The 13,480-nt window shown below is 46.1% G+C and overlaps 1 protein-coding gene across 1 annotated transcript in view; it reads right to left on the bottom strand.

Annotated features, from left to right (window-relative positions):
- Window positions 1–13,480, bottom strand: part of LOC144828300 (uncharacterized) — a 239,177-nt gene that overhangs the window by 4,517 nt on the left and 221,180 nt on the right. Inside the window, exon 5 of the mRNA XM_078686383.1 lies at window positions 356–1,906. Coding sequence (XP_078542509.1) covers window positions 1,795–1,906 — 112 coding nt within the window. The 3' untranslated portion in view covers window positions 356–1,794. The remainder of the gene's footprint in view (window positions 1–355; window positions 1,907–13,480) is intronic.

A 13,480-nucleotide genomic window follows, 5' to 3' on the forward strand; every position in this document is an offset into this window, starting at 1 on the left:
GGAGAAGCGTGGCTCAATGGTTAGAGCGGCAGACCATGATGCAGAGGTCTGGCCCGGGACCAGGGTTCAATTCCCGCCTCGTGGGTCTTGGGCTCAATTTCCCCGGACCTGATAATTATCGCCTCGGTGCCTAGTCTAATCATGGGTCCCACTCTGTGACTCTGGACAATAGCTTGCTTAATTTCCACAACTGCCCCAGCAGCGCTTGGATGCCTGGCTTCACCTTGGGGGTGCCCAGGAGTGGACATTTCACAGGAAAGCCAGGATGGGTTCCACAGCGGTATGAATACAGCGCTACGAGGCCTCCGGGTAGAAGTGCGCTATATAAATACTCTACATTTACATTTACATTTACATTCATCCCTCAGCCCGACGCTGTTCAATGTCTGCATGGCCCCCCTCACACAAGTGGCCCGCCAACACGACCTCAACATCATCTCCTACGCCGACAACACCCAGCTCATCCTCTCCCTCACCAAGGACCTGCACACCGCCAAAACCAACCTCCATGAGGGAATGAAGGCCGTCGCTGGCTGGATGAGGAACAGCCGTCTGAAGCTGAACTCGGACATGACGGAGGTACTCATCCTCTGACCCACCCCCTCAGCCTGGGACGACTCCTGGTGGCCAACCACACTGCAAACAGCACCGACACCCACTGACCATGCACGCAACCTAGGATTCATCCTCAACTCCTCCCTCTCCATGTCTAAACAGGTCAATGCCGTCTCCTCTTCCAGCTACAACACCCTCCACATGCTCTGCAGGATCTACAAGTGGATCCCGACTGAAACAAGAAGAACGGTGACACAGGCCCTCATCAGCAGCAGATTGGACTACGGCAACGCACTCTACGCAGGAATCCCAGCCAAACACCTACAACGACTACAACGCATCCAAAACACCTCCACCCGACTGATCGTCAACGTCCCCCGCCGCAGCCACATCACCCCCCACCTGAGAGACCTACTCTGGCTCCCTGTCAACAAAAGGATCACCTTCAAGCTCCTCCCCCACGCACACAAAGCACTCCACAACGCTGGACCAGCCTCCCTGAACAGCAGACTCAGCTTCTACTCCCCCACCCATCAGCTACGCTCCACCAGCCTCGCCCTCGCCGCTGTCCCCCGCATCCAACGAACAACCTTTGGTGGCAGATCCTTCTCCTACCTCGCCTCCAAGACCTGGAACACCCTCCCTACCCACTTACGGCAGACCCAAAACCTACTCGCCTTCAGAAGACTCCTCAAGACCTGGCTCTTCGAGCAGTAGCGGCACCCCCTCCCCTCAGCGCCTTGAGACCCTCAGGGGTAAGTAGCACGCTTTACAAGTACTCTGATTGATTGATTGATTGATTGATTATCTGTATTAAACAAGAATGCCCTCTGAAAATGACTGAACTGCTGGAGTTATGGCAGGAATTTGCCCATATGAAAGGTTTTGGCTGTGTTTTTCAAAGCCGCGATAGACGAGATTTTTCTAATGTTAAAGGGGATAGTGTTCCAAATTCTTGGTGCTGCGCCAGAGATAGCTCAATCATAAGTTATTTTCTTTTGGAAGAGGACCGGTTTCAGGAATAGATCTCCATGACTCCAGGAAACCCGGCAACCTCCTAATAGAATGAATTTCTGAGTAAGGTACAAGGGTGTTTTGTAATGTATCGCTTTGTGAGTGATGCATGCCATTTTTAGCTGTATTCTTGCTTCGTAGGGCAGCCAATTGAGAATATGAAGTTGCAGCACTTCCCAGTGGCAGACAGGTATTCTGCACCGTCCGCGGTGCCTCACAGGATGTTCACACATACGGCTCCTTAGAACAGATGTAGGGTCTGGGAAGTCCACATGAAGACATGTACAGAGCTCGGACTGCAATGAAAGCGCACTCCCCGAAGTCCGTTATTGAACATCTGGAAAGAGAAAGAGATTGTCTACGATTAGGCAGTATGAGGCAGAGGTAGAGTTTCAATGCAGCTGGTGTGACTCTTAGAGACTTTAAAAAAAGAAAGTGGCTATTATGGGATATGAATCAGTGGCTGTGAAGCCAAGGTAGTTACTCCTAATCAATGTAGTATATATTCAAACGTATTACTGAGTTCTTCTCACTATATTGATTACGATTAACATCCTAGGCATCACATCATATATTTATATTCACTGGAAAAAAACAAGGTTAATAAAGTAATAGATGAATTTCTCGGTGACAATATTAACCTTATGAACTAAAACAAACACACAATTCAGAAGTTATAGCTAGCAGCACTAACTATAACTTGTGGCTGCCATGCCCTGCTCATGACCTCACAAACAGCATCACTCATGACATGTTCTATGACATCATTTATGACATCACTGATTAACTCTAACTAACCAAACTACCATGCATTGTGTTCTGGCTTTTAATATAAATCCTCATGTCATTAGTGCTTTATTAAGTGCAATAAATTCACAGCCTATACCTCAGGTAATATCCAAGAGTGTAGGTAGTTCATGGAGACGGGGCAAGTTATAATTACCGTAGTGTGGTGAGTGAGGTGACAAGAATGTGTACGGAAGAGCGCGAGTGATAGTTACTGAAAGGTGATGCATAAATGTAAATGTGAGTGATAAGAATGCCTTTATGTGTGTGCTGGACGTGGGCCCAATTCACAGAAGTAAACGTACTACTTTTTAGTTATCACAAAAGTAAATTTAGACCAAAATTCAAACTTTAGAACTTTTCAGTATTCACAAATTTAAACTAAGACCAAAAGTCTAACTTTAATACTTTTCGGTATTCACTGTGGTTTGTCTAAGTTATAGGCATAGGTGCCTCACAAGCGATAGCCCCATTGTTAGTAAATAGCAGATCCAGCAAATGGCCAGCTTGAGTAGGCCCAATGATTTGTTGGCATAGAACTAGCTTATCCATGTCTGCCATAAGCTTCACTACCTCTGGGTTTTCAAGATCTGCTCCGTGGCAGTTTAAATCATCCAGGAGAAGAAATGTTTTAGTAGCTAAGACTTGGGTTACTATTTATTCCACCAAATATTGACTAAACCCCTTCTTAGTCCCTGGTGGGTGATATATCAAAGCCCCTTAACGGCTTTCCATCGCTCATAGAATTATTTTAAAAAGGACTAATTCCATTGAGTCAGAAATAGTGGCGTAATCTAGGAAACATTGAATGTGTTTTTAAAAGCTATGGTGATGCCCCCGTCCTGGTTTCTGGCTTCTACCCAGCCGTATTAGCTGATAATTTTCTGGGATGAGTAGTGTAATGGCTGAAAGGTTGGAGGCATTTGGCCATGTTTCTGCAAAAAAGCATATATCTGGGGACAGAGAGGTGATTCAGTCCCATACTTCAGTTGAGTGCTTAACTAACGATCTGTTATTGCAAAGAAAACTTTATTTGCTGATTTGAGTGAGGTTAGGGTAAAGAACATGACTAGATGCTGTGGAGGACAGAGTGGTAAGTGGGTCAACTCTACAGCACCAGAGTCTATGCCATCCACTCTATGCGATTCCATTGTACATGACTCAACTCTATTCCACTCTACCCCACCCTACTTTATGACACATTACTTCACTATATGCCATTCCAGTCTACACTGCTCCACTGTATGGAACTTTACACAACTCCATTCTATGCCACATCACTCTAGCCTATGACACACCACTCCACGTCTTTCCACTCTATGCAAAGCCATTTTTTACTGCTCCACTCTATGCCACTCCAATTTACACCACTTCACTCTATGCCACCCCACTGTATGTCACTCCCCACTACACTGTTCCACTCTTACCACTTCACTCTACGTCACTCCACTGTACAGACCTCCACTCTGTGATAATCCATTGTTGACCAGAACTATAAACCTGTTATTGAGCTCTGTTGACCAGAACTATAAACCTGTTATTGAGCAACAAATAACCCGTTTTTTTAAAATTTGTGAATATTTTAGCCTGCACATTTTTAATTCTTTGCTCACCTCGGCGCGAGATTACTTCGCTCCGAGGCCACTTTGGAGCAACATTGAGTCAGCGCTGCTGCTGCTAGGCGCTGGGAACTCTTGGCTCGATCCAGATTGGCCGCCATCTTTGGTTGGGGAAGGCTGCTGGTCGAGTTGCTCCTCCCTCCCGCCCTCCCAGGTTACTTTAGAGGGTGTTTCCTGCATCCTCGAGCTGCTTATTTCTCCCCTGAGGCGGAAAGCCGGGGGTTCTTGCTGTCTCTGTTGACCAGAACTATAAACCTGTTATTGAGCAACAAATAACCCGTTTTTTTAAAATTTGTGAATATTTTAGCCTGCACATTTTTAATTCTTTGCTCACCTCGGCGCGAGATTACTTCGCTCCGAGGCCACTTTGGAGCAACATTGAGTCAGCGCTGCTGCTGCTAGGCGCTGGGAACTCTTGGCTCGATCCAGATTGGCCGCCATCTTTGGTTGGGGAAGGCTGCTGGTCGAGTTGCTCCTCCCTCCCGCCCTCCCAGGTTACTTTAGAGGGTGTTTCCTGCATCCTCGAGCTGCTTATTTCTCCCCTGAGGCGGAAAGCCGGGGGTTCTTGCTGTCTCTGTTGACCAGAACTATAAACCTGTTATTGAGCAACAAATAACCCGTTTTTTTAAAATTTGTGAATATTTTAGCCTGCACATTTTTAATTCTTTGCTCACCTCGGCGCGAGATTACTTCGCTCCGAGGCCACTTTGGAGCAACATTGAGTCAGCGCTGCTGCTGCTAGGCGCTGGGAACTCTTGGCTCGATCCAGATTGGCCGCCATCTTTGGTTGGGGAAGGCTGCTGGTCGAGTTGCTCCTCCCTCTCGCCCTCCTCCGCCTCCCGAACAATGCTTAAAAGCACTGGGCCATCCCGTCCGCGCAGCGGGCGGGCGCAGCGGGCGCGCCGACGGCGCGCCGAAGGCGCGCCTAAGGCAAGCCCGTCTGCGCCCGTCCGCGCCCCGAGGCGCCCAGGGGCCAGGACCCCTGCACCATCTTCAGATGCCCTACCCACTCGAATAGGGTATGCCCCTGAACAGCTAAAATCCCTCATGCCCAATCCAAAGGCTTTATGTTTCCACTCTTTGGATCCGGATGTGCCAGGGGAAAAATGCTCCCACTGTCACTTTGTTCCATGTCCCTCTCCTAAGCGACCTGAAACCGGTAGCCTCTTTAAATTTTTTCTCCTAAACTGCCGTTCCTTGATCAAACATTCAACTGAAATGTCAATTCTTCTTGAGGAAACTAACCCGGATGCTATTTTTCTTACCGAAACTTGGCTTAAAGATGAGGTTAACCCCGATATTTCCGCCATATTACTTAAGGGATATGGACTACAAAGGGTTGACAGGGCAGAAGGCAGAGGAGGAGGACTAGGCATACTTTTCAAAAACTGCTATCAATGCAGAACCAGTCCTACGACTATTCCATCTTGTGAAAGTATGTCCTTTGCTCTTGACCTCTCCCCCACACTAACCTTCTCTGGCCTACTTATTTATCGCCCTCCAGGCCAAATGGGCAATTTTGTGAACCAGCTTCCTTCCATGATCGCTGACTTAGCTGTTTCTGCACCTCATTTTACTGTTCTGGGTGATATGAATATTCACCTGGACAATCCCTCGGACCCCCTAGCCAGCACCTTTCTGAGCGGTCTGGCAGCCCTCCAAATCATTCAGAAGGGTTTTGAACCCACTCACATCAAAGGCCATCTGCTGGACGCAGTTCTTAGCAACGACCAGAGACTTATTACTGGCCACCCTATCCCCCTGCCTTGGACCGACCATTTTTTGGTCCCTCTCCTCTGGCTGATACCCAGCCTTTGCTTGGCGCCCGTCCGAGCCACACTTAAAGGTAGGGACTGGTCGAAGTTGCCCTCTGACCTATGGGTGAGTTTATTATCCTCTACCCCCCGCCTGACCGAGGGTGATGTAGACACTCTCTACACTCACTATATCAACTGGCTTCAGGCCACCTTAGATATAGCCGCCCCTCAAAAAACTATCAAGGAGAAAACTAAGTTTAAAAAGTCTCCTTGGTATACCCCTGAGCTAAAAGAGTTAAAGCGCGCATGCAGAAAACTCGAAAGAACGTGGAGATTTACTCTCAAGGAAGAAGACAAAATCAGCTACCGAGAGGCCATTAAGAAATACAAAACAAAGACCACACTGGTACAAGCTCGGTTCTACGAGGAAAAAATTACTAACTCCGCCAACTCCTCAAAAGAACTATTTCAGATAGTAAAAACCCTAATCAATACCCCCTCTTCCCTGCAAAATCCTCTCGAAGCCCAAACTCGCTGTGACGCCCAAGCTGAGTATTTTTATCAAAAAATACAAAATATCTCTTCTTCTTTTGTTCAGGCCACCCACCAGTCAGTGGTCAATGACACAGCTTCTTCTTCTTCTACTGACAGTTCACTGGCTGAATTTCCGTTATTAAATGAAGAATTGCTTGACTCTCTCATGCTGAAAGTCACATCAGGCTCTCCACTAGACCCTGCCCCCCCACGACAGCTTATGAAAATTGCTAACACCATCAGACCAGCAATTTTAAACATTGTAAATAAGTCAATCAGCTCAGGAAGAGTCCCAGGTACTTGGAAATGCGCGCAAGTCAAAGCCTTGTTGAAAAAACCTAATCTTGACCCTAGCAATATGACTAATTACCGCCCTATTTCACTTCTCCCTTGGGTGGCTAAACTGCTTGAGAGACATATTAACACCAGCCTGATGTCTTACTTGGAAACTAACCATTTGCTTCACGACTCACAGGCAGGGTTCCGTCCTAAACTGGGGACAGAAGCGGCACTTCTGACGGTGACTGAATTAGCACGCAGGCACATGGATCAAGGCGGCACCACAGCAATAATGTTGCTAGACTTAAGTGCCGCCTTTGATACCGTGAATAGCAACATCCTTCTCTCCCGTTTAAAGCTCCTTGGAGTAACGGGCAACGCCATTCTATGGCTTCAATCCTTCCTGGAAAATCGCACATTCCAGGTGGTAGAGGGTGAAGTCCACTCAAAAACCTGGCCTCTCAACCAAGGCGTGCCTCAGGGCTCCTCCCTGAGCCCAACGCTTTTTAATGTTTACATGCAACCTCTGGCAGAAATCGTCCGTCCATTTGGCTTTGACATTGTGACCTACGCTGACGACACTCAGCTGGTGCTAGCTTTGAATCAGCCAGACCACACTTTTTCGAACTTGAGTAGCTGTCTGATAGCGGTCACAAACTGGATGGCTTCCTCCCATCTCAAATTAAATGGGGATAAAACAGAACTTATGTTTCTGGGAAACTCAGCCCTCCCCAGCCCCATCCTACCTTGGCCACCTTGCATGGGTTCTCCCCCTGAACCAAAAAAGCAAATTAAAAGCTTGGGCATGTGGCTAGATAACACCCTTACTTTTACTCATCAAGCCACCACACTTTCCGCCACCTGCTTCGGACTGATGCGCATGCTGCGGAAAGTCCTGCCTCTCCTCCCCTTCCAGGCTCGCAGGATACTGGTCCAGGCCATTATCCTGTCTCGCCTGGACTACGGGAACGCCCTTTATCTGGGTGCACCGAGTAGCACACTTAAAACACTACAGGTCACCCAGAACGCTGCCGCGCGTCTGCTGCTGGGCCTTTCCCGTAGCCACTCAGGCACCATGGCTCTGAGAAACTTACACTGGCTGCCCATTCAAGCCAGAGTTAAGTTCAAAGCAATGTGCATCATGCATAAGGCCATGAGGAAAAATGCTCCCGCCATGATCTGCGCCTTGGCCACTCCCTACCACCCCCATAGATCTTTGCGGTCAAGCACTGCTTTTCTGGCAACAGCGCGGAAAATTAAACGAGCCAGGTGGGGCGGACGCTCCTTCTCCCTTAATGCTGCCACTACCTGGAACTCCTTACCTCCTGCCCTCCGTAATGAGCCCAATCTGTTAAAATTCCGTAAATCCCTTAAAACTTTTCTTTTTTCCACATAATTCAGTAAGTCTCCCCAGAAGTAAGCAATTTTAGCGCTACGAGGCCTTCGGGTAGACTTGCGCTCTATAAAACCCCTTTTCATTTCATTTCATTTCATTTCATTGTACGGGACTCCAACCTACGCCACTCCACTTTATGCTATACCATTTTATGCCACTCCACTCTGTGCAACTTCACTCTAATCTATTCCACTCAATGCCACTCAACCCTATACCACTAAAATGTATGCCATCTACTCTATGCTATTCCATTGTATCTGACTTGAATCTTTGCCACTCCATGCCACTGTACTCTACGCTAATCCAATCTATCCTATTCCACTCTACTCCACCCTACTCAATGACACATTACGTCACATTATGCACCTCCAATCTATGCCACTGCACTCTACTCTACGGCACACTACTTGACTCTCCCCCACAGTCCGCAATATGCTTTTCCACTGTATGTCACTCCACTGTACGCCAGTCCATTGTGTGCTATTATACTGAACTCCACTCGACTCTATACCACCAAACTCACTCTACACCATTTTATTCTATGCCTCTCCACTCTACGCCAATCCACTCCATGCCTTTCCCCTCTAGCCACTCCAAACCACTCAACTCCATGTCTCTCCAATTTACGCCATACCATTCTCCACCACTCCACTTTGTGCCACTCCACTCTATGCTACACTACTCCGCTCCACTCTATGCCATTCCTCTCTCTGCCACTCCACTCTACTCTACTGTAATACACTGTATGCACCTACATTCTACTGTATAGCAGTCCACTGTACAACACTCTACTTCAGTCTATGACAGTGTATAAAACTCTACTCCACCTAATGCCCCGTTAGCACATTCTACTCCACTCTACGCAACTCCCTCTGTGCCACTTCACTGCAGTTTACTGCATTGTACTCTGTGACTCACTACTCCACTTTACTCCATAGTACTCCATTTCTCCCCACTATGCCACTCCAATCTACACTACACTATAACATTCAACTGTACGACACTCTATGCCACTCCACTCTACCACAGTCAATTCTACTCCATTCCATTTTTATAAAACTCTAACCCACTCTATGGCACTCCACTGTACTCCACTCTACAACACTTTTCAGCACTCAGTGACTCGCCACTCCTGTCCACTGTACGACATGCCATTGCAATCTGACACTATATTCCACTGTATGATGCAGTACTCCACAGTACTCCACTCTACTAAACTCTACAACATTATATTCCACGCTATTCCTCTATGCTCCACTGTACGACACTCTTCTCCACTCTTTCAAAGTGGTGGGTGAAATAATCTGTTCCAAGTGCGGAATTTTGGCGACTCCATGTTACCCTTATAACATGGACCTCCAGCCAAATTCTGTCAATTGCTGCGTAACGGAATTTTTTCTCGCATGTGGCACCAAAAGGGTAAGTTTGTGAGCGAGATTTGGCATCCCCTAGAGCAAATTCTGGATGCTGGGAGGACAGCCAGTGAGATTTTCAAATGTGGGTGGTTGCAAGCGGTCTTGACTGTTTATTGTCAGAAGGCTGCCGCTAGAATAGAAAATCTACTTGAGCAGCTGCAAAATAAACTGGAGTAGCTGCTCTGGAGCAGCGTGTAATTACAGTTGGGCTTATTTTTCGGGGTGGAATGCACTCCCGGAGCAAGATCACAGCGTGGAGCAGTGTGAAGTGACAATTAGTGCCCATTGGGGGAACTCGATGGAATCTCACAAAGTTTTTATGTAACTGCAGAATTTCCATGAGTCAAAATCCATGAGCTACACCCACCTCTACTCTATGGCACTGTTTGTCACTCTACTCCACTCTATGCAACTGTATGATAGACTACTCCACTCTATGCAACTCTTTGTATGACACCCCACCCCTTGTAACTCAACTTAATTTCAATTCAATTTCAACTCAACTAAACTCTTCTCAGCTCAACTCTACGACCCAGTACTCTTCTGTTCTCCACTGTATTCCCATGCTCCACTGAATCCTACTCCACTTCATGAAAGTCTATGTCATTTGATTCTATGACACTCTATGCCTCTCCACACTACCACAAGCTATGACAGTCTATGTAACAGTATGCAATTCCACTCTACAGTCATATTTCATATCGGTACCCTAATATAGGTCAGGGAACATCGCACACTTTCCCTATATCATCTCCCCTTCATTTCATATGAACGCGCCTTATACGGACATAACTTCATATAAATTCAGAATGCCTTATAGGGACATAACACCTTATAAGGACTGCCACCTTTTATGGACTAAAGCTTTCACCTTGTTCTATGCTGGGGGTGAGTTTTTCCCAATCAATATTGCTAACACGTCATCCTTAGCACATATGAATAATTTATGAGTACACTCTCTAGGGGGTACACTTCACCTCTCCCATTGATGCACAAGGTTTAATCCTTTTCGTCATCCTCATACTGAACAATGGCTTACACACACACATGGACTGTATAAATACAGCACCTCTTGCTATCAGTAGACAGGAGGGAACCGAGACTTCAAGGCTGACACACTGACCAGAGACACTGCGGCTCCGATATGCCATCGCTCCAGCTGACAGTGGTCTGACTATCCCTTGCGGGGTGTCCAACTCAAATCCAGGGCGAAATCCCACACTCTCACTATTCAGGTAATGGGGTTCTACTAAATGCTAGTTTGATTCTTGACTCTTAGATTCTTAGGCTTAGGCTCTTTTGCACCTACTTACATGCTAGGTACACTTAGGTACATCTAGACATGCATCCAAGGAGTACGTATTTTATTTTATAGTAGTATGTAGTAGGAAGGAGTGCGTAGAGGTAATGCAAAGAGTAAATGGACAGAGATTTCAGTATATTTAAGGACTCCAATATTGGTGGAGAAGAAGCAATATGAGTTTTTTTTAAGAGGGCGTAGGAAGGGTTGCAGCAAAGATCTTTGGGAAGAGAATTCCAAATGGAGGGGGCATTACCTGAGAATGAACGAGATTGAGTCTTTTTATTTTTGAGCTGAGGGGGGATTAGGAGAATGGTGTTAGTGCTCCTCAGAGATCTAGTACACCCGGCTTTTTGGAGTTTGTCTGCGAGGTACGAAGGGGTGTTTTGGTGAAGGGTTTTGTGAGTGATGCAGGCAATCTTGTAGGTGGTTCTGTCTTCGATTGGAAGCCATTTGAGGTTTTTGAGGACAGGGGAGGTGTGATCATTTCACTTACAGTCAGAGATAAGCCTGGCCGCCAAGTTGAGAACAGATTTAATTGGAGCAAGGTAAACTTTGGGGGTGCCAGCAAGGGTGGCATTGCCATAGTCAATTCTGGAAAGGACAAGTGATTGTAAAACGGATTTAAAGTCGTCAGCTGGAATAAAGGGTTTAATTTTTTTAAGGTGATGTAGAGTGAAGAGAGCACCTTTAGCCAAGTTTTTTAATATGATGGATGAGATTGAGATTCTGATCAATGCTAATGCTGAGGGATTTGACTGAATTGGATGTGGTGAGAGAGCAGTTGAGTGCTTTAATATCAGTAATCCAGTGTTGGATAGGCAGTGAGTTATTTTTGGGAGCAAATAGGATGATTACAGTTTTTTTAGGATTCAGTTTGAGGTGGTTAAGGTGAAACCAGGCTTGGATTTTAGTCAGGGCATCATTGAGATGTAAGATGTCGTTGTGGGATTTGATCTTATAATATAGTTGAGTATCAATGGCATAAAGGTGATAACTGATTTTAGCTTGTTTAAGAATAAAGGTGAGGGGTTCCATGAAGATGTTGAAAAGAGTTGGAGAGAGGATAGAGCCTTGTGGGATGCCCAGTGATACAGGTTGACCTTTGGAGAGGCAACCACTGAGTTCAATTTGTTGGGTTCTATTTTGAAGATAAGAAGTGAACCACTTGTGGACATTGCCATTAAAACCGAACCGGTCTTTGAGAGTCTTGAGTAGGGTGACATGATTAACAATATCAAAGGCCGCAGAAAGGTCAAGGAGGATGAGGAGGGAGCATTCGCCTTTATCCAAAGAGCGATGAATGTCATCAGTGATGTTGAGCATTGCAGTTTCCGTGCTGCATCCCTTTCTAAAACCTGATTGGAAAACGTCAAGGAGCTGGAAGGTGTTGATGTGCTTATCCAGTTGAGTCGGGACGCATTTTTCGAGGGCTTTGGAAAGGAAAGGAATGTTTGAGATAGGGCGCAAATTGCTTAAGTCGTTAGGATCCGCTGCAGTGTTTTTGAGGATGGAGGTGATTTTAACTAGTTGGAGGGAGGCAGGAACACTACCTGTAGCAAAGGAAGAGTTAATAACATTGGTCCATAGTGGGGCAATGATGTGCTTAAGATCCTGGACCAAATGAGCGGGAAAAGGATCTTTGGTATGCGAGGTTGGTTTGAGTTTGGTGATGATGTTGAGAACATCGCTTTCTGATATTGGACAAAATTCACTCCAAGATGCATTGTTTTTTAGCTGGGGGTCTATAGAGTTACTATCATACTGGGGGAGAGAGAGGAGGGGTTGAGTGAATCAGGTAGAGGGAGGGAAGTGGAAGAAAGTACCATTGAAATGCTAAGGAGGAGGTGTTGGCTGAGTGGAGGGGGGTTGGGGAAGAAAGATTGATCAATCCTGGTGACTTTATCGGAACAGAAACTAGCAATTTTTTTACACCTCTCAACAGTGGCTAGTGATTTTGGAGAGCCTGAGGAGGTTTGTTTTTTGACTTCTAAAAAAGTTCTCTGGGACGATTTCTAGCCTGATCAAGTTGAGAGTGAAGGAAGGCGGCTTTTTCGTTGAAGATGTGCTTTTTGTAGTTGACGCTGGCCTTTCTGAGGAGTACCAAACTGGAAGAGGAAGGTTGATTCCTGCAAATGCATTCAGACTGCCTGTGGGCACTTCTCTCGTTATTTAGGTCAGAGTTGAACCAGGATTTGGGCGGTATGTTTTTTTCTGGTTTTAGTTTACTTGGGGCGATTTGGTCAAGGGCTTCAAGGATAGAATTATTGTAATGATCGGTTAGGTCGGTGGTGCTATGGGAGAGAGAGGGAAGCAGTAATCGAGTTTTAATTGTACATTCCAACTCGCCAGGGGAAATGCGGTGAAGATTTCGGGTTTGTTTTATTAGTTTGCTGCAGCTGGGGGAAGGAGAAGTAGTAGAGCTGTTCAGGGTGAAGAGTATGAGGTAATGATCGGACGAGTCAATGGGTATGATCTTGAAAGAGAAGCCAGATCCTTGCTAGAGTTGATAGCATCAAGGGTGGCACCCTTAGACTGAGTTGGAGATTGGCAGAGTTGAGTAAAGTCACTAATGTACAGAGTATCCATGATGAGGTTAACTGCGGGGTCATCATTTTTGTTCCAATGGATATTATAATCCCCTAGGAAGAGAATTCTGGATTTGGAGAGTGAAGCTTGAATAATGAGGTCAGACCTGTTTTTGTTAGTTTTATGACTCTGGGCACTTTACCACTGCTGATCAGTGCTAAAGTGCATATGCTCTCCCTAATTTAAATTGATGTATGGATTAGTGATTCAATGATTGGCTTGTTTGGTTTACTTGT

This window comes from Lissotriton helveticus, chromosome 4_1 (assembly GCF_964261635.1).
Source record: "Lissotriton helveticus chromosome 4_1, aLisHel1.1, whole genome shotgun sequence".
NCBI classification, from domain to species: Eukaryota; Metazoa; Chordata; class Amphibia; order Caudata; family Salamandridae; genus Lissotriton; species Lissotriton helveticus.